Here is a 23,974-nt window from a genome sequence, read left to right as displayed (position 1 = left end):
ATGTCCACAGGGAGGTTCACAGGGTGGTGGTACGCCCCAAGGACTTACACCCTCTTTAGAGAGGTAAACTTGCTTCCCTTTGACAGTTTGAATTAGCTAATCTCTGTGCAGCATGCCAGATTGCAGGAAAAATGCAGTTTAAAAACCATGTGTGCTCCCTAAATGGACACAACAAACTGAAGATTTGCCTGAAATGATTTGTTGCAAACGTCCCTTGTGTTATTCTCATGAGATTATCAAAAGATAAACTAACAATTTACCCCTTCATATATTGATGTATATTGGTCATAATCATCATCATCAACAACAATTTTTCAAGCATAATTCTTTACGTATAAAGTAATGTGGAATTTAGAGAATATAGCTACGTGGACTGTGTGTGTCTATATTACTATAAAGTCCTCCTAGGACTCATAGAACCTGAAAAATACCATGATACTCAAGACTGGGATGAGCTGCTACTGGCTGTCACAATAGGCTACTTTTAAAGCAAATGATCTGTGTTTGTCTACATCACAGGGGGAAAAACAGAATTAGATTTTACAGTCTATGGGCGTAGCTTGTTTTTTGTAGTGTAGTGGGCACATGGCTCATGGACGTATTAAGAGAACATGGCCACATAGACAGGCGCATAGAGGACAGGCGCCGCTTGTGAACGCCGCGTTATTCCGCTTACCGTTACCACGGAAACATTTTACCCAATCAGAGACGATTTGGCAAGATGCTGTGGAAACAGTAGCCAATCATAGAGTCTGTTGTTTAAGAGTCAGTCAGTTTGAAAAGGCAAAGCAAGCTTTTTCTAACTGACGGAAACAGAAAAGTGTGGTATCCTGCATAATATAAAACAGGTAAATATTTCAGAAAGCACGTCTATTCTCTGTGTCGGTGTGTTATCTCATAGTTATGATTAAACGTTACCCCTAAAGACTTTAAAATAGCATTAACGCCAACGTTAACGAGTCGTTGTGTTCAGCTCTGCAGCCAAAAAGGAAGCGTGTGTCTTTACCTATGGTTTATACACAATATGTTAACTTACGTTGGATATTAATTTATGCCAGTTGGCCAGAAACGGCGTAACTTGCAGTAACTGTGGAGAAAGAAGCGATATGTTCGAACATATTATCGCCTTGGGTGTAGGCTAAGACTTTGCAAAGTGTGTTTAACTAGCTAACATTTACGTTACAAGAGAGAATTAACATTTTGCCTACAAAATGGCTTCATATGTTGTAAAATGTATCTAGTTTGCATATTTTGTGACGTTATGGGAACAGAAATGTTTTGTGTTAATTTGTACAGTATTAAGACCATTTTCATTCAGTTTCTTCATTATAATCTCGCAATGTTGTTTAACCAGTTTAATTCTGCATGTCCTGTGTGTACAGAAACAGTTGGTGCTAACTACCATGTGCAACAGTATAAGTCTGTTGTGTGGAATATTGATGAACATTACCATTTGTTCCTGTGTGAACAGACCCAAACATATAGCTATGTAAAGTATTCAGTATAAACTATGTTTAACGTATGACAATACATGTGTCATACAAGTGGCCTGACATTGCTAGCTTGTGCTGCTGGTAGTGTGTCCTTACACTAACACCCTTTTTTTGTATATTTATGTATTTTTTTTTTTTTAGATGTCCTCAGACGAAGAGGATCCTACCAGTCCTGTTCTGCCCAAGGACTCTGATGCAGGCAGCTCTGTCTCCTCTGAGCTTCAGGTGATTAAAGAAAAACACATTCCGGGTGTCTGTATGTGAGTGACTCAGATCTGGGAACACAGCACCAATGTGTAGCACATCTTCATAATGAAATTGGTTAGGGCTAGCAACACATTTCAATCAATAATTCAAATGTATTACATCACTTATTTGTAAGTTAAAAAAAGGTAAACACACCCAAAATGTCAACCAATATTTTAATTTCTTTTGTGTGCAAAGGCAGAGCGCTTGCACACACAACAGGGTGTTCAACGCACCCCCGTTTCAGTTTAAGCAACGTGTTGCTACGTTGTATCGCTGAACATGGCCTTTGTGCCCTTCCGTCACAAAATTGACAATGATGAATAAAATGTTATCATAATCAATAGGAACAATTGCTATGAAAATCAGAAACTATGAACGTCAGTCACAGATTGTAAAAAAGAAAAGATAGATCAATAGAACATCAAGCTCACTGTGTTTTTTTCTATTGTTTATGGATAAACAGGATGAGTATGAGGAGCTCCTCCGCTATGCTGTGGTCACCCCTAAGCTTGACAGACTCACCAGTGCTCACTTGCAGCGGCTGGGCACCTCACATCTGTCTGCAGAGGGCCGGCCTTCCCGGAGAAAAGATGACACAAAATCACAAGGCCCTGCAGGTGTCTAGGGTTCCTCTTGTATGCAGAACACATTTTGCTAAGCCTTTTTGACAGAAACACCCATTGAACCCTCCCAGACACTGCCCACATTAAATTATCAGTTATCAAAAGGACATGGCATCACACCATGGGACAAAAAATGTAGTGTATGTTTTTCAGCCTCATATTTTTAGCTTGTTAACCAGTCTAGTCAAGATGCATATAATATAAGTCTGTCAGATTGTACCCTCAATCTCTTTCCCTTGCAATACCCATATCTTAAACAGTCCATCAGCCCCCGCCAGCTCCAGCTTCAGCTGTAGCTCTCATTGGAGGTTTAGTGCTTTAACTGTCATGGAATAGTGCACAGGGATGTAGAAAGCAGACGACAGATTGGTAATGATCTCCTGGCTCTCTGCCCGTACTGCTCTTTAGAGTGCAGGCTTTCTCATCCCCCTGCAGGATTTAATTAAGATATTGACATAAATGCATTCCTGGACAAGGAGCCATAGTTAACTTATTCAGCATTCTCGCCATCACCTGTTTCTGTCTTGTCTTTTTGTTTTCTGACTTTTAAAAAATAAAAGGAAAATATCCCTTTTATTTTTACTGACTTATTTCACATCAAAATGTATTCAAGCAGCATTCCTTTTTATCTGTTTGTCATTGTGACTCTGATTTGAGATCACAAGTCTCTCCCTTACTTGTTGAGCCCTCCACACGCTCAAGAGCCTCTCATGGTAAATTTAATTAAAAATACAAAGAAACAAATGATATCTAATTGTATATTCATTTCTTTTAATAGAAAATAAATCTTAAAATACAGAGGACACAGAGTCGCAACGTTTTCAAATTTTGTGTTTTGTGTTTCTTTTTTCTTTTCCTTCCAGCTGAGGAGATGGCAGGTCGGTCATTTAGCAGGGCGTCAGTGCTCTCGAACACTCCCTCAGACAGGTTACAGACAGTGTCTGAGAGGTCTAGGCCAAACAGCCCACACATCTTTGAGTCCACTGTGACAGACATGTTTATATCAGAGGAGAACATAAGCAAGATGGGGAACATTCTGGACACGTGGAGCAACAACTTGAAGGTTAGTCTGCTTCCTTGTGCTGTAGAGCTGTCCTTCTACAATCAATCAATTTAATGGCTCCTATTTGCTGCCTGCTTGAGAGCTGACCAAATATAATGTTGTATCGCTATATATAGGGCTCTGAAATGTAATAATAATAATAATAATAGAAGCGGTGTGTTTAAGCTGTTTACAGAAAAAGAGGCGCACGCTAGCAGGTTTATTTTTGATCAATTGAAATGAGAATGCAAAAGAGTTTTGCGTGAGTTGTAAAAATCTGTGGTACAATTTCAAAAGAGTGATGAAAGAGTTTGGCCTAGGAAAAGGGAGAGCCTTGGACTGTACAGTAGTAGCAGAAGGGGAAGAGGAAGAGACACTTTTAGTTCTCTCGACTAGCAGCACGGTTATGGCCAAAATGATAATCACGATTATTTTGATCAATATTGTGATCACAATAATTATCACAATTATTTGTTGATTTTAACCAAAACAAATAAATAGCGTAGGATATTTTTTTTTTTTTAAATGTATCTCTGAGAAAGCTCCTTCGCTTGTTTTCAACAATAACAGATTAAAAGAGCTAGAGAGAGAAAGAGAGGGAGTGCAATGGACGTATATGCTACTCACAGAGTGACGGCTGACCCGTTCAGCACAGGTCGAATGGCGGAGTTACACATGTCGTGTGTATGAAATGTCTTTATCGTCACTGCGCTGCATTTTTATGAACTACGATATTCTGGTCATTGGTCACATCTCTTGCAGGTCCAGCAGGCTCCGTCTTACACGCTATTACTCTACAAACTGAAATTAGTTGCATTCAATAACTTCTTTTTTTCTGTGTGGCAGCCGCGATAGCAGAGTTACCAGCGGAAACACTGGTACAATTTCAAATTTACCGCTCATGCTTAACAATATACAGCTATGTTAATAACAATTAAAACTGTAGACAGAAGTGTGGACCGGTGCCACTGTGTAGTGGGGGCTGCGCGGAGCGTAAGAGGAGAGAGAGTAGAGGAAAGATCCAAACATAGGCACGGCTTTACAGACGAAATGGGTCATGTAACGCAAAATTAAACCATATTGATATAAACAACATTGAAGCGGATGCGAGGACATTAGGTGCACTGGTGCGACATAGATGGAAAATATTACTCGCGCCCTTAAGCCCTCTGAGCTAACAGACACTAACCAGCACTGGTCACTGCTGTTGTCTGAAAAACAACACAGGCGGGACAAAATGTTGCGTTTACTAGTAAACTGGTAACCGACTGCTATCGATTGAATTTTCCTCACGTTACTCCGAGACTGGACATCTAGAACATCTAGAAACTAAGCTACGCGGTGCAGGGAACAACAGACTGGCACATGAGCAGACAATGATTTACGGAGCGGTAAATTGGCTTTTAAAAAAACTCGGAGAGTTCTATGAAATGACGCATTTAAAAAATCACTCGATCACGCAAATTTGATCGTGGGAAGTAAAAATCGTGATCGGGTTTAAAATTCGATTAATTGTGCAGCCCTATCTTGACTGGTAGAACTGGTTGCTCTGTTGTTTTTTTGTTTTACCTTCCAGAAAAGCCAAGCATGTTCACATGTGTGGGTGTTTGTTATGTTTGACCCTGTAGAAATTTAGCTGAGATCACATTTACCTCTAAAGCCAAATTCACACTATACCTCTGCTTTGGGGCCTGTTCTAGACCCCCGGCACACCTGTTCATCTAATTCAAAATCTACTGAAGAAATGTGTACAGATGCCAATATGTACTAAAGCACTGTGACTGTCCCACCCCCATTCCCTAATTAGACAAATGTGCTGACTGAGCTCAGGAAGTGGAAGATGGCCTTCATGGAGCAACACAAGCTGGAGATGCGAAAAGAGAGGGAGAGGTGTGCAGCCCAGACAACTGGCCTGAGGTCAGAGTTAGACAGCCTGAAGGGGCTGCTACACACCTACGAGACTTCCAACCAGAGAAAAGATGAGGTGACTTCATGTGTAATTATTTGCTTTCTCCCGTACATAATGTGCTGGTTGGTTGGACATGGATTAAGTACCAGACTGAGATTGAATTCCCAGTGATTTCCGTTGGCATGAAATGTTCATGTAGGACTGGTTGGGCTTAATCCATGTCTAAGCTATCAGCTCTGTATCTCTAGAGTATGCTCCCATGCACATTCTCTCTCTCATCTTTACGTACATATAGAACTTGAAAGAAAAATACAAGTAACAACTTTGTCTGCTTTTTAGACAAGCTTTTTACGTGATATGTCCTTCCTCAGGTGATTGGGAACCTGAGCCAGGTGCTGGACAGACAAAAAGAAAAGCTTGAACAAATGAGGGCCTTCACCCACTGGAGACTCCAGCACGCTGCTGCCAAAGAAGAGGTACACTGAATACACTGTGGTTTTTCCCGCAGTTCAATCTATTTATTCTAATCTATTTACAATGAGCATGGGTGTCTTCACCTTCTTTTTAGTGGATGGAGAGATTTAGGATACGTTTCATAGTCTTTTTAATGCAAGGAACATATTGACATTATCCTTTTCACAGCATCAGTGTTTGCTTATTGTTCACTGTATTGTCTTCCTTAAAACTCAACTCTCACATTTGCACAACGCATACCTGCACACTCACTGAGAAAATGCAGATGCTTACTAGTTTAGTCAACAAAACGTTTTTAAAGTTAAATTTTATGTTTTATGAACTGTGAAAAATAACTTAAGATTGCTTAACCTGGCACCTGTGCATGAATATGATACAAAAGCGGAAAGTAGGATGAAAGATTTGTAATGGTGGGGCTAATCCATTTTAATGCACTGTTTTTGTACAGACAATATTCAAGTAATGTGTGTGGTGGTCAGATGAGCATCGCATTAACATCTTATGTTCCTTTTTGACTCATCAGTTCACGGCTGACAGTTTTTTTTAAGTTTGTATATGCTGTATGTATATTTTTTAAGAATTTTTAAATACATTTACTGAAAGTGAATGTATTTTAACATTGCTTAATTACAGTCAGTGCAGTTAAAGGTTTATGCAAATAATAACTCTCTGCATGAGTTACCGACCCATGCATCACAAAGTCACTGCACACTGAACATTTTTACACAAATATCTTACAAAATTTACATATGTGAAATTTTGTCATTGCACTGATGAACAATCTTTTTTTTTTTTCGTACCATACTGCTTATCAAACTAGCTGGTGCCCCATTTTTACATTTACAAAATATATGTTTATGTCATTTATTTTGAAAGGTAGAGTGAATGACTCATATTTTTGTCTGAACCCTGACACAGAATGCGCACCATACGAGAAAAAGCACTGCACAAGAATGAATTAAGAGTGTAATCATTTCCTTGTGAATGTTTTCATGGTCTTGCGGTTCCCTGCTAGGCTCATGCTGCTCAGGTAGCACAGCAGCACTACAATTTGCAGCTGAAGAAGAAGGTGTGGTTGGGATGGCAGTCTCTGATCCAGAAACACTGGAAGGTCAAGGTGGAGCAGGCTTGCCGTGCAAGAGCTGAAGAGGTCTGCACCCGCCTGTCTACAGAGTATGAGGCCAAGCTGGCAGAGGTAAATAACGGAGTGAAGGACCGGCATTTAAAACAGTATGTATGGTGATTCTGCATTCAATTCATACTTGACTTTACCTCGTTGATGTGTTTTACCACAGGAACCACAGCACAGTAGTCAGTATGATATATTGTACATTTACAGAGTTGAGTCATGTAAAGAAAATTAAGAAATAAAAAGGCTAATTAGGGAAAACAAAGAAGATTATAAAGTATTCAGTATTATATAATCTGATAAATTCATTCTTTTTATCTTCTGCTACCTTTCTCCGCAGCACTGTGAGGCTACAGAAAGAGCACAGGCAGAGATTCAAAGACTGCGACTTGAGCGTGAGCGCTATGAAGAATCTATGAAGAAAGCCTTCATGAGGGGCGTGTGTGCTCTCAACATGGAGGCTCTCGCATGTTCCACACTACAGAGGGACGGCCGGAGCACCATCCAGTTCATAATCAGCATGGTCTGTACAGGAATGATCGCACATCTTTTTAAACAGCTAGCACATTAATACTTGCCATTCATCATAAGCCCCATAACATACTGTACATAAATAGACTTCAACAAAGCCTAAAGACACTCCTAGCTTTGCCTCTGTGCTGTATTGATTTAACACTGCTGTCAAGACTGAAACCAACAGACAGAAAAGAAAGGAACACCAATTTCCACTAGAGTTCAGCTGTGCGCTATTGACAATTGTGTAGATTAATGAATGAGTGGAGTGAAGGGTGTTCTTTTCCCTTTCTTGAAGTCATTCACTTGCTCATCTAATAGGGTGATGAGTCCGTGATTGCGCTGTGTGCTAACTGAGGGGTCCTTTGCACAAGTTATAACCTTGATGTGGCACTCAAAAGATTACCTGTAAAAGCCCTCAGTAGCCCTTAGCAACATTTACCAAATAATGTAATGACTGTTTTTATTTTTTGTTTCTTTCTATAGATAATCTGCCTCCCCAGGATGAGCCTGGCTCTGCTACCTTGGCTCAAGTTCAACCATATCCCATCTCTTCCACACAGTTCAGCCCAGTCCACTTTGACCGCCCAGACCCTTCCCACAGTGAAATAGAGGATATGGTGAGACACTGACAATTTCTAATGAAAACATACATTTATTTACAAACAATAGTTCTTCTATACCATCTCAAATTTCATTGGATCAATCAACACATCAGTCTTTCATATATAAAAAGTCTCTCAATTTGAATTTGACAGTTGATTTGCATAATTTTTTCTTCTTTTTTAATTTAGAATTTTCATTTGCTGTAAATTTATTTTGCTGCAAATTCTGGCTTCACACTCAACCGTTCTCATGTAGATGCCCCTAAAACAGACGTTTTCTACAGTAGTCTCACGTTTGCTTCAATAATTCCTTTTTTCTGTTTTCATTTGTCACACTATGAGTCACTTCCTCTAAATCCCACTTCTGGTCCTGTTCCCCTGATGTGCTTTTTCCTCAGGTGGGCTCTGGTGCCCCGGTGTCCAGGGCAGAAATGATCCCTCCTACTTCAGTGGTGCACAGCTCACTGCCACTTGGGGGCACTGCAATTTCCCACAAACAGGTTAGCATTTGACACACTGATCTATTGACTCTGGTGCATGTGTATTGACGTATCAAATAAATGGTTATCAAAATGGTGACCAACAACTCAGAATGACTCAAGTTTAGTACAAAACATGTCTCGACTACAGTTATCACATGTATACACAATGTAACAATATTTGTTGTTTCAGGTGAGCAGTCGTGTCATCACAGCTAGTCAGCAAAGACCCTCAAAGACTGTAACAGCTCGCATCACTGCACGCACTGACGTTGGTAAAGCCGCCCGCAGCAACCTCCAGGTGATGGGTGTTGCTCCGCCCATGAGCTCTGTGATAGTTGAACGCCATCATCCTGTCACACAGGTTTGTATTGCTATCTATTGTCTTATTCACACGGGACTAGTATAACCTTGGGACATCTAGTGATTTGTAATAATTGCGGAGGTTGTCTGTAATCTCAATCCCATGTGACTCTGCCATTTCTGTAATTTGTCAGTTTGCCATACCATACCATATTTTGCTAAATACAAAGGTTTTGTGATAATATCAGTCAGGGGAAAATCAGCATCTCTGTGATTTGGGGTTTTATTGCTGCATTGGCAAAAAAAAAATACCAATGAACATTTTCTTTTGTTTATCATTCATTCTTTTAGCTCACCATCGGTCAGGCGATGGCTTCTAAGTTTCCCCGCCCCTCCCAGCCGGGCCAAAGCTCCACTGGAGGCAGAAGCTCCTCCAGAACACACACCAGCACATGCCAAGTACACTCCATCAAAGTAGTTGACTGACCACTCATACATAGCTCACACAGGAGGTGTTGCTCACTTAGTCTAGATATAAAATTGAACACATCCTATGCAATAATCTTAGTTACCATGGTAATGGTTTCAAGTCCATTTTACTTTGATATCTTGGAGTGAATTTGCCCTTGATTTCTGTATCTTAAGTGAACGTTAGATTGTTTTTAGCTTACTCTCATGATTGTGGATAGTTTATTATTTGTCCTCAATGAGGACATTTTGGAATGTGCACGATTTCTTGAGCAATATTATTTTACTACTCAGACACAGGTGTTTAGAACTGCACATGTAAATGTTTTTAATTAAAACCAGCTGGACAGAGTTTAGAATTGCAAAATGGATGTTTATTTCTATCAAAATGTTTTACTCTTAATTATGCACAGGTGAGACTGTAATGTAGTATTTATTTTATAGATGTTTTTTTAATGACACTGACTGTTCAACATAACAGGTTGTTTGCTTTATTAAACCAAAGCCATAATGATCTGACACACTTTTATTTCTAAAAAAAATAACTTTACTGGTAACTTTCTGTAGAGATCAGTAGTTGAAAAGGATGTAAACATGGAGTTTTTTCATATCCATATGTGTCAGTGTTCATCTTCATGAAATGCTGCAGCTCTTACTGCTGGAACTCTCTGCCTCCGTCCGAATCTTATCTGTAAGAAAAATGAAGATGTCCTGCACTAAAATTTTGGCACATGTCCCCTAGCAGCACAGCCATATGTGTATAGAATCCTCAGTATATTTTTTAGATTGTTTTTTTATGTATTATTATTATAAATACTGAATGCACCTGCAGCTTTCCTGTTCCCTGTGAGAATGAGGCCCTCATAGAGTTCTTTAGCAGGGCTCTTCTGAGCCAACTCCTCCCCGTGGAGCCAGATCAGCAGCATCCTGTTCCCATGCTCTTGATAGCTGTGCTGACCTGTAGACAAACACGGAGCACTGTACAGCCAGGAAAACAATGTCACTTGTAAACAAAATAAACTAAAGATTTCCTGTGCACTGCAGGATAAAAAAAGGAAAATAAGAAATTAGCAAGTCTGAAAAAAATAGTCGTCCAAGGATGTTCTTGTCACTGCCAAATTTTCTTCATGAATTCAGGGATTTTAATTTGTAGAATTTTGGCTACAAGAATCTTATGTTATACTAGTTCAGAGAGTTGCCAAATGCACAGTCAAAAGCCTGTCCAGTTTGTGTGAGTTGTGGCACCTGTCCACTGCTCCTCGATGGCCGACACTTGTTCCTTAGTGAAGCCCCAGTGTTCTGCAAGTCTTTTCCAGTCTCCTGATTTCAGGAGCTTGTACGCCAGGTGCCAGGCCATGGAGCGGAGCTGCTTGCTCTCATAGCGGTGGTCAAGTTTAAATGTTAGCGCATACTCGCTGTGAACACTCTCATTAGGTTCTGTGTTGGCCTGAAAGGGCAATTAAGTTATGTCAGCAGATTGATAAAAGCCACAAGCCTCAGAGAGCAAAGGCGCATGGGAAAGAGATTATTGGAAACACACATGATTAACAAGATGAATGCCAGAGTAAAAAAAAAAAAATTCAAATCAAGAGGGGAAAGGAATCAGGCATAACCTTAATTAAATTGGTGGTAAATTGGCTGTCAAATGCTTCTGGGCTGTGAGTCATTTTAGAGGGGATTCAACTAATCTAGATTTTGACATTAGGAAATAAATCATTTGTGATGAATGTAATTATTGATTTCAAGGCCTTAAGAATGTATTATAGCACACAGGAAAATGGTAAAAGTTATAAAGTATCATTTGCCCATCTCTCACCTTCCTCCAGGCGTAGTATCTTTCTGCTTTGATAATCATGTCCACAATAATCACCTCGTCTGCTCTGACTGCCACACCCAGAGCAGTCTTACCTTGCTACTCCGAATCCAACATGTACGGAAAAAATACACAAACTTTAATCACAACTGTAAGGTATCAGATTTAGAATCCAATTTGTCTCACCATTTCAATAAATCATGCTACTGTTATGGCTTAAACTATTCTTATATATTTATTTTGCCTTTTGGATGGCTGAACTATTAGATGTTGGTCTTGAAAAAAGTGTTACAAGAGCATAATTTAATATACATACACTATACGGCAATTCCACAATATTAGCGCTAATAATTTGTGAGAACTCTTACCCTATCCCTGAGTGTCAGATCCAGCCCAGTTTTAAGAAGCATTTCCACAACGTCTATTCTAGCCAGCTCTGCAGCAAGATGGATAGCAGTCTGGGACCTCTAACAGTTCATGGCATAGGACAGGACAACATAACGCAGAAAATATTTTCACTATTTCTTTTCTTATATATAGTTTGACTGACATCTTACGTTACGGTGTTACTGGGGACATCATACCTTATCGGTGACATTAATGTTGCAGCCAGCCTTCAGTAGAGAATGGATGACAGGGATGTGACTGTTCTTAACTGCCAGGTGGATAGGAGCCTCTAGGTGCTGAGAGCAAAAATATCCTGTTACACAACATGAACCCACAAAAAGGGATTGTTAGGAGACAATATGTAAAATCACAACGATGTGCATCCAGGCCGAGTGACAGCAGTACAGCTGATATGTGTGAGTAATCCGTGTTGCTAAAAACCTTTACTGAGAGAGTGTACTACTGCTACCTAGCTTGTGTTTGCTTACCTGATTCTGGAAGTCCGTATGGGCTTTGTGATCTAAGAGGAGTTGGACAAGAGCGGCGTCTCCTTTTTCTGCAACTGGATGGAGAGCACTGCATTTGGCCTATAAGAGAAGGAGGTTTAGCTGTAGGCAAATACAAAAAATACATATTTACCATGTAAACTTTGATGCAGCCTATAGGATTAACCATGAAATAAATTATACGGGAATGCATTATATTCATGATATGTGGACTGGTAACTGGTGAGGCTCAGTTCATTTCATGGGCAGTGCTGATGTGCTCTTAAGCAAAGCACCAACCCCCCCCCCCCCCCCCCCCCCCCCCTAACTGCTCAGGAGTCCAGCAGTCGCAGCCTACTCACTCTGACATCTCTCCATTTGGCCAGCATTTATAGGACCTGGGCATGTGTGTGTATTTCAGGCCTGTGTGTAGTGTGTTCTAACAGAGGAAAATTGTAATTCCCCCACTGAGGCTCAATAAAAGGTAATTTAATTAATGAATCAGTCATTTTAATATTAAAGTCAGTATAGTGGCCTATTGTACTGTTGTAAGAATGTTGGGGTCGCAGCCAGCCTCCAGCAGGGCCAGGACACATTCTTCCTGACCGTTTTCTGCAGCCTGGTACAGAGCTGTCTCACCATCCTGCAACACAGACAAAAAACAACAGTGGTGATACTAGTTTCCCACAACAGAAGCAGAAAATTATTCTCAGGTGGACCACAATTTAAAATGGTACTATATTCAAAACTTTATTAATGGTTCCAAGCCTTTTACTAACTACAAATCAGAAATAAATAACCTGAAAGAACTTGGATGGGCATCAGTAACTTAAGCCAAAAAAGTATTAGATATTAGTCTTTTAAACATTTTAAATTCATTAATAACAGGTAATTCTGATGATATCCATCACAATAATTTTTGACCTGAAGCACCAAGTAAGTCTTATCAAATATAATTTACTAAGAGCTCAAATTCAAGCCAGAGCACAGTTTGCGTTGTTATATAATGGTACATGTTTTATACTGATACATCTTAATTAATCCAAAGTGGAGCCACCAACAAGCAATGGATTAGCCACTGAGCACACACTGTCACAAACCAGACCATGATAGAGAGGATGTTTACACTGATTGTCTACCATATTGACTTCATCCCGAGTATCAAAGCTCTGCAGCAGCGATTGGACGGCATCCAAGTGGCCGTTCCTGGCAGCTAAGTGCAGGGGCGTTTCCCCGCGCTGGCAGAAGGGAGGGAGGCAAACAACTGGCATCAAAGAGTGTTGAGCTTCATTGCAGGTGTAACACACAAATGTGCACGCAGACATGTGAGCATGAATAGCACACAAACCAAAAACACCTCCACACATACCTTGTTGGGCTTCATGGTGTCCATGTTGTATGGCACGGTCAGCATATCCATCATTTCAACACACCCATGCTCTGCTGCCAATGCAAATGGCCGGTGTCCTGACTGAAATATATAATAATTGAGGTACAACCAACCATTTTCTGCATTTACTTTGGTAGTCCAAAATAACTTGCTCAGAAAGTTAATAATGCAGCTGATTTATTTGATTAAAAAGTAGTGTGAAGTAGATACCTGGTCATCTTTGTCTAGTTCTTTCATCTGCAGGTCATTCATAATATACTCTATAATTTCAGTGTGGTTGTTAATAGCAGCACAGTGCATGATGTTCAATCCTTCCTGAGGTGGAAATAAGCAAGTTAATGTTTATTCAAGAAGTGTGCATTAGAAGAAATGGGACTTGAGTTGAATTAGGAAATAAGAAGGTAAGCATCTGGGCTGAGGTTTGTAACAAGACATGCATACAAATGTTAGCTTCAAAATCCAGCTTTTTTTGTTATGTTTTAAATGTTGCACAAAATAAAAAGACAAAGGGACCAACTTCTGGATATTTTTCTTTGTCAGTTACTGAGAAACGGTAGAACAAAAGTCTTCTTGCTTCTTTACCGTGTTCTCAACCTTCTGTTCAGCCCCAGCCTGCACTAATGATTTCAGGATCTCCAAGCTGCCAAACCAGGCAGCCAAATGAATGGGTGCCACACCGTACTGTCAGACACAGAACGCAAGATAGGAAGTCGTGATTACATCAGAATATTACATAAGCTATTGTCAGTGGCAAGTTTTCAGATGCAGAACATAGCAAAGCCCTCTCACTTTGTCTTTTTGGTCCACCTTGACCCTCCGCTGCAGAAGAAGCTGCACAGCTTCCTTGTTTTTGCCAGCTACTGCATAGTGAAGGGCAGTCCTGTTATCCTGAGGCAAACAATTTCATCAGCATATTGCATTCAATAAAGGTGATTGCAAAATACCAAAAATGACTAGCCTTTCAGACAAGTTGTGTGGTATACGATGCAGTATACTGGGATGCAGATAGGTTTGTCCATTTACACCCACCACATTCTTTGCATTGGCATTCAGCCCTCTTCCAAGAGTCTTCATGGTCTCCACATCATTGCTCTTAGCTGCTTCCATAAACTGCTTCTCTACATCCAACACTGCACAACAAGGCAGACAGGAAAACTGTATGGCTTCTTACTTATATTATTTAATAAACATAACAGCATGTACTAGGTTTAATACACAGTGATGTAATGTGTAAGAAATTTGAAATGACATTTAAGTCAAAACCTCAGCAGGAACATTTTTGTAAGGTCAACTGAATTGAGTGTGTATCTGTTTTATGTGCTGTGGAGGAGATCGCCTTGGTTTCAGCCTTGTGCAAATGTAGTGTGTTTCCTATAAAGAAGGCGAGCATACAGGCACTCCACTACAGTGAATAGCTAATGATTAACTCCAGTTTACACCAATATAAATTTGAGTGCACAGTCCTGAACAAGAGAAATTTTAACATTTGCGCCGTAATCTATCATTGTTATATTCTGTAAAGCCAGTCTTTCATGTATTCCACACATTTGGTTGTACTTGCATACTCACACATCTCTTTGTTGTCAAAGCTGTTGTCTGTTTCTTTGTTGGAGTCCTTGTTCATTATGAAGTCAGCAAAGCCCCTCACAGTCTCCTGTCTCATCCATTTTCGAGGGTCCAAATTTTCAGTCTTAGGACGATGCTTCTTGATCACCGTCCTCAAAGCCAAAGCTCTTCTCTCCATCGGGAGGCTCTTTAAATTACCTCTTTGTGTGACCAAGACAGGCTTGGTGTAATTTAACCACCCAATGTGTGCTACTGAAAGCAATCCCTACGGAAACTGATCAAACAGAAGATGAGAAAATCCTATTGTATCCAGTTTCATGTAGTTCCTGTCTTCAAATACACAACAGCAAGTCTTCAAGTGGAAGCATACTCCTGCAATTTTCTTAATGCTGGAGGGCTGGTCCGTGTTTACTTTACTTGCTCACACCCTTAAGACATAATATTAAACAAGTCATAATCTTCCTGTGTTACATGACTAGCATGTGGCATGACTATATAATGGCTTACATATGTTATACCAAGTGCTTTCAACTCCAATTTCTGTGAACACAGTGCAATATTTACAAAATATTAACATAAGGCTCTAGGCAGCTTAACGTGTTTGTCCAGGGAAGTTTAACCAGTTACACATGTTCTTTAGGAGCAATGTTCACATTCACACTGTGCACCTGCTGGAGCCTTTCTAATCTGATTCAACAGCACTTTATTCATGAACTTACTTTAAACCAATGATGTGTTTTTTTTCGGAAAGCCATTGCTTTTTTTTAGTTTAAAGTCAGTTTAATATAAAATGGATGGTACTTTATTGTAAATATGTCATCAAGTGAAATCAAGTGAAAATTCAGCACAATAATAATTTATTTCAACTTTGATTTACACGATAGATGGATTCTCTTATCTTCATTATTAAATGTATGCAGTACTGTATTTTGGAAAACACAATAAATAGAATTACTGAATATATTAACTTGATGAAGATACATTTAAAAAAAAAAAACAGTGGCACCTCAGCATGTAATAAATACCCTTATGATCCAGTGACACACTGGCATACATATATCCATTAATTTGCCAGATTTAAAACAGAATTTGTCTTTTGTCATCTTTAGTTTCTTGTCTAGTGTAAGGCTCATAAAAACCAAATAACAAATATTATTGCAAATCCTTAGCTTCTTATATCAGCGTTCTTAATTACAGATACTTGAATATGGCTTTTTGTGCATTGAAAACCTGTGGAAAAGGAGAGGAGGTGTTTAATTCCTGAAGAAATCTTTCTCAGTTCCTCTAAATGAGGACAGACATTCTTCATCACCTGAAGAACTTGTCGATGGTGTTGCGAGGACCGAGGCCTTTAGCCTTCTTAGAAGGAGGAGAGGAAGGCGAGTCCCGTCTGAAAGTAATTAAAAAAAACATCCCTTGTTATAACTTTACCTGCAGTACATGGAAAATGAAGTGATACACTGTCGATATTTTGTGCAGCAGCAATCTGTAATCAAGCAGTTTCACCTTTTGGTTTTGCCTTTACTTGCTTGCGTTGGCAGGAGACGGCTTCTGTCTGCGGACAGAAACGGACACTAATGAACATTGATAGAAAAAAACCTACTCTGGCCAAAAAAAAAATGACATCCACCGAGGGAGGCAGACAATTGCAGCACCTCCTCAAGGATATAAAGAGTGCAATTTCTGAGGCAGGCTTGTTTAAGAGGAAACCGAAGTGCAGTTCATTGTAGGAAATAAATAGGTGAGAAAGTGATTTCGAAGTTTCCAAGACCAGGGTAAAGGAAGCCCCATGGGATGAAATGAGATGTCTTTTTTTCTGTAGGAATCGATTCAAACATCTCACACAATGTTACTTTCGGGAAATAACAAGGTCATAGGCCACTTCCTCCAAAATAGACATTCCTTCTGTTAACTCCAAAGATGTCATACAGCCACAGTTTATAGGCGTTACTAACAGGATTGTATCTGTCATCAGAAGAGACATCATATCATGTCATCAGACTTTAGATCCATGCAGGAAACACTGACATACCTGGAAGCCCAAAGTATACAAGAAACTAAATGAATTATATAAAATAAAAACGGCTATAATTGATATTTTTTGATCATGTATATGCAGCTCTTTGGTTCACTCGCACCACTCTCATAGTGTTGTTTTTTCAGCTAAAAAACTCTAAAAACCCACTCTACACTAACTGCCCAGCACCAAACAGCAGATAGAGACAGTTAGTGACTAGCTGGTAAACATAGTGGAGCATGTAGCAGCTAAAGAGACAGATATTTGTCTCAGGAGTTGGTAAACACCCCAAAACAGAGCTAAAAGTGTGTGAGTCATCAGACTCCAAATGAATGCTAATCTTGCTCTGTAACCGCTCGATGTTTAAATAAACTGTCTGATAACAAGTTCTGCACAAATTAAAGGTAATGATATGTCAATGTTGTGTTCACATCTGGTTTCTGCTGCCCCCAAGTGGCCCACATGATGAAACAACCACTCATGAATTCTAGCACGACTAATAAGACTTCATATCAACAGGTCCTCAGTGGAGAGAGTGGACAACTTCAAGTACCACTTGGTGTCCATATCAACAAGGGTCTGACCTGGGCGCTGCGTACTGACTTAGTGGTGAGAAAGGCAAGGCGGAGACTGTTTCACATAGGAGGCCTGAGGAAATTTCGTGTATCCCCTTAAATACTGTGGAATTTCTACTCCTGCATCACCAAGAGCATCCTGACAGGTAACATCACTGTCTGGTACAGAAACAGCACCAAATAGGACTGCAGGATCTGCAGAGTGTGCCCTACCCTCACTAAACAATATTTAGACCAGGCGCTGGAGAATGCCTAAAGATCAAATCCACCAGGAAAGCAACCTTTTCTCCCTGTTGAGGTTGGGAAGAAGGTACCGGATACACCAGGCCAGCACTGAGAGGCCCAGGAGGAGCTTCTACCTTCAAGCCACCGGGATCCTAATTGAGAACACTGTCCTGAAATTGTATCTCATACCATTTTCATGTGACAAATAAAATAAGATAATTAAAAAATAAAGAAGAAAAACAAGTGCACAGAATGTGGTTCCTGTTTAGTGTAGAAGTGTTGAACAACCTCATTCAGTACACACACTCACCTAAGGCCTTGCTATTTATAACTGAAGGTGGATTTATGGGAGACAATATCTGCCCGCCCAGCTCATGGAGGACCTCCTGGTTCAGACAAAGGTCGACGTGGTGGTTGAAGATAGTGAGGTCATCACTATCCTGGGACAGCTGACATACTGGGCAGATGAGGATGGGGACTTTATCATTATGTGACTTAGGCTGGCTCGAGGTCGGCGTTTTGTTGTCACTACTGATCAACAAAACCGTTTGACGAGAATCGTTTTCCACGCTGCGTTGGTCTTCCTGAGGATCAACTCCGTTGGACTCTACCTCTTCACATTCTTTCTGATGATTCTCTAGGTCCAGATCTGACTCTGTGTCAGAAACTGAGAATTGGTTTGGCTTTACAGAGGCATCACTGAGACACTGGTCTATATGTCTGTTGAAGACATTCAAATCAGTCGTCTCCACCTGCCTAAAACACACCGGACAGGTGAGGCTCTCCGACACTGCGGCGCCACAGCCTGATGTGGATGCATGGGCCTCTACGGGGGAGACAATGTCATTTTCTGAGAGATCTGATGCTGTACCGTTACTCTTGTTTGCTTTTGTTGATGATTCTACATCTGTTTGAGCACAAGTGTCTGTGGAAGCAATCATAAAAGCATTCTCCCCAAGTCCTTCTTCTTTGACGCTTGCATTTGCTGCCTGGAGTTGCAGTCTCTTGGCATGAGCCCTTTGGAAGAAAGACTGTTTGGGTTGATCACCAGGTTGGCCCCCCTCTAATCCCCTCGGCTTACTCCCACAGGGAACTTCATCTTGTCTCTGGCAATTCTGGGCCAGGGGAAGACAAGCAAGGGGCCCAGTTTGGAAGGAGTGATTGGAGAGATGTGCTTTATCAAGATTTTGATTAATTCCTTGGGAAGAGCCACTAGAGTCTGCCTTGCCTGGCTGAAGAAAGCCAATGATGCTCCTCTGCAGGGGCTTTTTATCATCCAAACTGACAAAGGCGGAGATTCTAACACCTACGAGCACAAAAACAAATTATCGGGAGAAAACTTCAAAATGAATGCCAATTGTGTTATTATTTCCACATGCAGTGTGTCACAGATCATTTAGATTTATTTCAAGATAGTCATATTAATTGATATGTAAGTTATATTGCTATATCTAATTACCCATGAGCCTCAATCTGAGTGGCTTGGGGCTTTCATTGTCGATTTCCATTTTCAGTAGGTCCTTAGCAACCGCAAAGATCTCATCCACTGTGGCAACAGCATACGTCAGCGTCAGCGCCCTGGTTTTTACCTCAAAGTTCACGTTCTTTAGCTTCAGTGTTACTGTTTTACCCTTTAGGAAAAGAAAGAAAATACAAAGTTGGATTCATATGATGGAAAGTAGAAAAGGTCATTCTGTCTATTGTCTATCAATATCTTAATTATTAGTGTAATCAATGATACTGTGTGGAAGGGCCATAAATAGACGAGAGATGGAAATCTGTATAATCTGTCACATCACTGATTGATTCATCAGAAAGCATTCTGTGAGAAACACGCCACAAAGCGCTTTTATAATAATGTGATCATCTCCCAGGGAGACATTTCCAAGGCTGATAGTAGCCCCTGCTGTCTCCCTAATGGCCCTCCATTTCCTCCAGCTATCAAGGCCACATCAGGACCCAGGGAGCGGGGTGATGGCCGTGCCAAGCCATCCAGACCTTTCTCTATCGATTCCAAAAAGGAATGGAATAGGTTGACGTAATTGTATGAGATTATGTTTGGAATTAGGGTGACTGTAGGTAGGCCAGGAATAGGACAGTATTTCTTTTTTGGCTCTTTCTCTTCATCCATTTTTGTGGTGTCAATTTCTGTATAGGTATTACAGTTCTTGCCTTATTTTGCTTCTCTTTGCTCAGACTATCACACAGAGTGTTAAGGGAGTACTCATCCAAGAAATGTCTTAGCAGGTATAAATTAAAAAAATATATGAACATAAAGTATAACCTTGTATGTGGTTGATGTAACCAGGACAGGTAGCCTTGTTCATGAGATGAGATGAGAGGCGTATGTTCATGTCGCAAAATAAATAAAGCAATCCTCGTTCACTACCTTTAGACCTTCTTTCGTCATGTCTTCTGCTAAGTCTTCACAGAGCACCCTGCATAAAGACAACTGCTCCTCTACTTTACTCAGTTCTTTAAATGTCCTATAGTGTAAGAAAGAGTGGGACAGAGAGGAAATAAGGGAGAGTTAAGAGGATGGACACAAAAAAAATCAATTCAGCTGTGTCAGTGCCTATTTATGCCTTATTAAAACCATACCTTTCTGTACTCATGCTTTTTCTTTCTTCATGTCTGTTTAAAAGCAAAGACAGGAAGGATTATCACCTCTCTCTGAACTGGACTGTTTTCTTTTTCTTTTCTTTTTTAAATCAGAGTTTTATTAAACATGCTGTGAAGTACCTAGGTATAAATGTGGAGCCCAGACCCAGGGAAACCTGCATGAGATGATGCCAGGCTGTCTCCGAGAACAACAACGACAGCAACGCCATCTGCTGGCCAAGATGAGAACAGCTACTGATGCCCAGCGCATTTAGCATCTTCTCACTCACCTTCCCTATGCCAGAAACCTGAAAGGATACACAAACACACTCTTTAACTATTGATATAGATTTTAAATTGATCATTAGTAACGTTACACCCAATCTGTCAGCCTTTAATAATACAAAAACACGTGATTACATTCTAACATCTTTACATAATTATTCACCAACTACACAACGAGACTCTCTGTTTATGTTTATGTTTTAGTTTGAGCAACGTGTGCCGTACTTTGCGAACTGGGAGATTCTGGACGAAGTCCATGACGGCCTCTCTAGTGGAGGGGAGTCTGTATTGGCCGTTGGGCTTGTTCTTGTCACTGCACACCTTGGCAAGCATCGTGTTTGGAGCAATTCCTAGAAGAGTGAATAGCAGAATTGAATATTGTGTTTGTAAATGAACGGCTGGCAAAACATACACATAATCTTGATCATAATTCAAAAAAAATGTATTATTATTATTGAGCTGAGTGTTATTGCAAAGAATAAATTAGTTGCTTGTCCCCTCATATTTCTTATTCAGAGAGTAGGAAGAGGGCGGAAAACAAAGATGCCAGAAAAGTGAAACCCTACGTTCTATGACTGTTATAATTCTCCTGTGAAACTCAAATAAAAGCAAAACTTTTAACAATAGCAAGACTGATAAAAGAGGATAGTATTTTTATTTTTTTTATCACGTCAGAGTGTTTTTCCGCTCACCTGCACTGGCGGTCAGCATGGTCTTCTGCTCAATGCGGAAGCGCATCTCTCTCACAGCCTCCTCAACAGACGTCCCGAACACCTCGAACTCACCACCAGCAGCTCTGACACCTTCAGAGCCCGACAAATTGGGAGAGGAGCTCGGGCTGTCGTCAAACAGGACCGGAGAGAGGTCCTTCTCCTCTGGCACTGCCTCCTGGGGAAGCTTAATCTGCTTTTCACCTTTAAAGAAAAGAAAGGACTTCACATCAAAATCTGATGTATTTCTTTCGTATGAAACTTTGATCATTTAACAGAAATGTTTCCGGTCATTTTGTCATGTCTACAGTAAATGTGGCAACAATTGCAGTTACAAAAAACTACACAACACACCACACTGTACAATCATACTACATTTCTGTATAATTAAGTCCTGCCTGTAGCGGCGCTGCTGGTGCGGAAGCGATGTGTACGCAAGGATTCTGGCCAGCTCTGCCTCTGTTCCAGGTGGTCCGTAAAATCCAGATAGGCTTCATCCAGGCTCATTGGCTGGAAATGAGGGTCATACTCTGCAAAAATCTCCCGGACCTAACACAAAGACACAAATGCATGAGCGACCGTTCGCAAGTAGCGACAAAACGGCTGCATAGCTGTGTGTGTGTGTGTGTGTGTGTGTGTGTGTGTGTATCTGGCCATCACTCTTACCTCAGCACTTACAGCTGTGTATTTAACAAAGTTGGTTGGAACAATAACTAAGTTGGGGCAGAGTTTCTTTGCAATGAAGCCAGGCATGGCAGCTCGGACCCCATACTTCCTGGCATGGTAGTTAGATGTGGACTGAAAGACAAAAGGGTGAGATCGAAATAAAACACCTTGAATTTGTCTTGAAGCCATTTACATTACATTGACATTGGTTTAAATATCCATTATTTATAAATTGACAGTAATGTACAGTGCAATGAATTTTAATTTGAAGTGTTTAGTAATATGCTATTTAAAATATGCTTATGATGAGTTACTCCTACACTGTAATTTGAGAAAATGTGGTATTGCTGGCTGCATTATATTCTACCGTGAGAATCGTGTGATAAATATTTTAAACATCCTGCACATTTGTGATAATTTGTAAAAATGTGAATAAAGGCTTTATAATTAATTGTATCACAGAAAGTGACCAGTAGTGCACATACGTTTTTTAAAATAATAATAATAATTATAATAAAAAATGTAATTGGTTGAGCCTTTCAAGATGCTCAAGGACAACTCATAAAACATTAACAAAAGTGTTAATACAAGCACAAAATGTTATCAATACTAAAATCCTATTACTTTTCTTTTATTTCTACCCTGTCTTCTTTGAGTTAAAGTGTTATGTGGGCATACCCTCTACTATTTAGTTATCTAAGAAGTTACTGTCATATTGTGTCCATTTCCCAGAAAATGTTTAACCCACCAGCATGCTCATGGATCCTACAGCCATGGGCTTGTCCTTCAGCTCAGGACAGTCTCTTGTCTCCACAGCAGCGTAGAAAGCATCCATGTCCACATGAACAATCACACGGCTGAGATCACGTCTTCTCTCCAGCTCGGTGGCCATCCTCTCGACCTATGAAGAGAGATTTTATGATGTAGCTTTATTATGTTCAATAGCACATCACATGTTTCTGCATTTATTTTTGATTGACCTCTGAAAAAAAGAAACCGATGCCAACTTCATCCAATTAAATCCACATGTCATTCTTACTTCAGCCTGTGCTTTCTTTAACTGTTGTTCTGTGATCTGTGCCTTTTGTAGCATCATTTTCTCAATGCGCTGGTTCACCTGCTGCTCTCTCTTCAGCTCATTCTCGTAAAACCTAGATCCCTGCAGAGAAACGACAAGGACAAGAAAGAGTTATAGATTCTCTAGCACAGCTATAATGAAAACAAAAGCACATCTATTTTAGGATATGGGACATTCACACAAGGCTAGATACAGCCATTAAAACTGGACTTCACATTAATGATTCTTATGTATGGAGGATTATTGGTATGTTATGTCTATTTGAGCTGTTAGTGCCCAACGTTACCTTGGATGACTCCATGATGATCTTGTTGATCTTGTCTCTGTCAAGACCCTCCATACCAGCCTTGTTGTCATTGAGGGCCATCCTAGAAAGGAAGCCCTCTCCTTTGGAGTAATCAACCCCATTCTCCATCCTGGAGAATGGATCCTTAATGGGAAAACACTTGTTTGTTTTTAGACAGGTCCAATTTATTACGATCTCAACTCTATTTTAAAGTTAGTTGATAATAGCACTTTAAGATGTCGTTATCCAAGTATTATGTGGGCAATGTTACCTTTTCTAGCTAGATCAGATAACCAACATTAATTCCGAAACTTGCTTTTTTACTCAAATGTCTACTCAAATTCAAAATGCTCAACTGTCTGACGTCTCAAACGTTCATGCCCGTAGATGTTATGAAAACAGTACCGGTAGCCAGTACTACGGATTTGGCGGCACTTCCGCATACATGCGTCATCTCCGGAAAGCTCCGGGCTTTCAGCCTGTTTACTTCTTTAAATAAAAACATTGTATAATACATTAAATTATTTGACAACAAATTAAATTAAATAATTTAAATAAATAAAATAAAAAGAGATCACATTGCAAATATGAAAAACATAATGC

The 23,974-nt window shown here is 40.1% G+C and overlaps 3 protein-coding genes across 4 annotated transcripts; 1 reads left to right on the top strand and 2 right to left on the bottom strand.

Annotated features, from left to right (window-relative positions):
- Positions 1 to 618: 618 nt before the first annotated feature.
- poc5 (POC5 centriolar protein homolog (Chlamydomonas)) lies at positions 619 to 9,806 on the top strand. The gene is given in 14 exon segments (XM_032515899.1): positions 619 to 848; positions 1,635 to 1,718; positions 2,206 to 2,355; positions 2,982 to 3,078; positions 3,229 to 3,428; positions 5,215 to 5,391; positions 5,688 to 5,792; positions 6,806 to 6,985; positions 7,260 to 7,383; positions 7,386 to 7,442; positions 7,919 to 8,052; positions 8,436 to 8,537; positions 8,710 to 8,880; positions 9,171 to 9,806. Coding segments are annotated over 13 exon segments (1,716 nt in total). The 5' UTR covers positions 619 to 848; the 3' UTR covers positions 9,306 to 9,806.
- ankdd1b (ankyrin repeat and death domain containing 1B) lies at positions 9,591 to 15,434 on the bottom strand. Of its 2 annotated transcripts, XM_032516170.1 has the most exons (15): positions 14,932 to 15,434; positions 14,392 to 14,492; positions 14,152 to 14,250; positions 13,945 to 14,043; positions 13,573 to 13,677; positions 13,342 to 13,443; positions 13,112 to 13,210; positions 12,517 to 12,615; positions 11,976 to 12,074; positions 11,685 to 11,783; positions 11,469 to 11,567; positions 11,104 to 11,199; positions 10,533 to 10,734; positions 10,114 to 10,245; positions 9,591 to 9,976 (listed from the first exon to the last, which is right to left on the bottom strand). In XM_032516170.1, exons 1-15 carry the CDS (start codon positions 15,104 to 15,106, stop codon positions 9,921 to 9,923), a joined length of 1,662 nt encoding a protein of 553 aa, XP_032372061.1. In that variant the 5' UTR covers positions 15,107 to 15,434; the 3' UTR covers positions 9,591 to 9,920. The 2 variants fall into 2 exon arrangements, with proteins under 2 accessions (XP_032372061.1, XP_032372062.1); XM_032516171.1 differs by lacking the exons at positions 11,104 to 11,199; positions 11,469 to 11,567.
- A 328-nt stretch (positions 15,435 to 15,762) lies between these two features.
- Positions 15,763 to 23,862, bottom strand: polk (polymerase (DNA directed) kappa). Its single transcript, XM_032516160.1, has 14 exons — positions 23,372 to 23,862; positions 23,047 to 23,166; positions 22,756 to 22,908; positions 22,008 to 22,139; positions 21,740 to 21,890; positions 21,324 to 21,545; positions 20,857 to 20,981; positions 20,488 to 20,654; positions 20,347 to 20,379; positions 20,135 to 20,231; positions 19,205 to 19,376; positions 18,056 to 19,051; positions 16,435 to 16,483; positions 15,763 to 16,318 (listed from the first exon to the last, which is right to left on the bottom strand). Exons 1-14 carry the CDS (start codon positions 23,498 to 23,500, stop codon positions 16,237 to 16,239), a joined length of 2,628 nt encoding a protein of 875 aa, XP_032372051.1. The 5' UTR covers positions 23,501 to 23,862; the 3' UTR covers positions 15,763 to 16,236.
- Between the last annotated feature and the right edge of the window lie 112 nt (positions 23,863 to 23,974).

This window comes from Etheostoma spectabile, chromosome 5, assembly GCF_008692095.1.
Source record: "Etheostoma spectabile isolate EspeVRDwgs_2016 chromosome 5, UIUC_Espe_1.0, whole genome shotgun sequence".
Lineage (NCBI taxonomy): Eukaryota > Metazoa > Chordata > Actinopteri > Perciformes > Percidae > Etheostoma > Etheostoma spectabile.
This window is presented reverse-complemented; position numbering and strand designations above follow the sequence as displayed.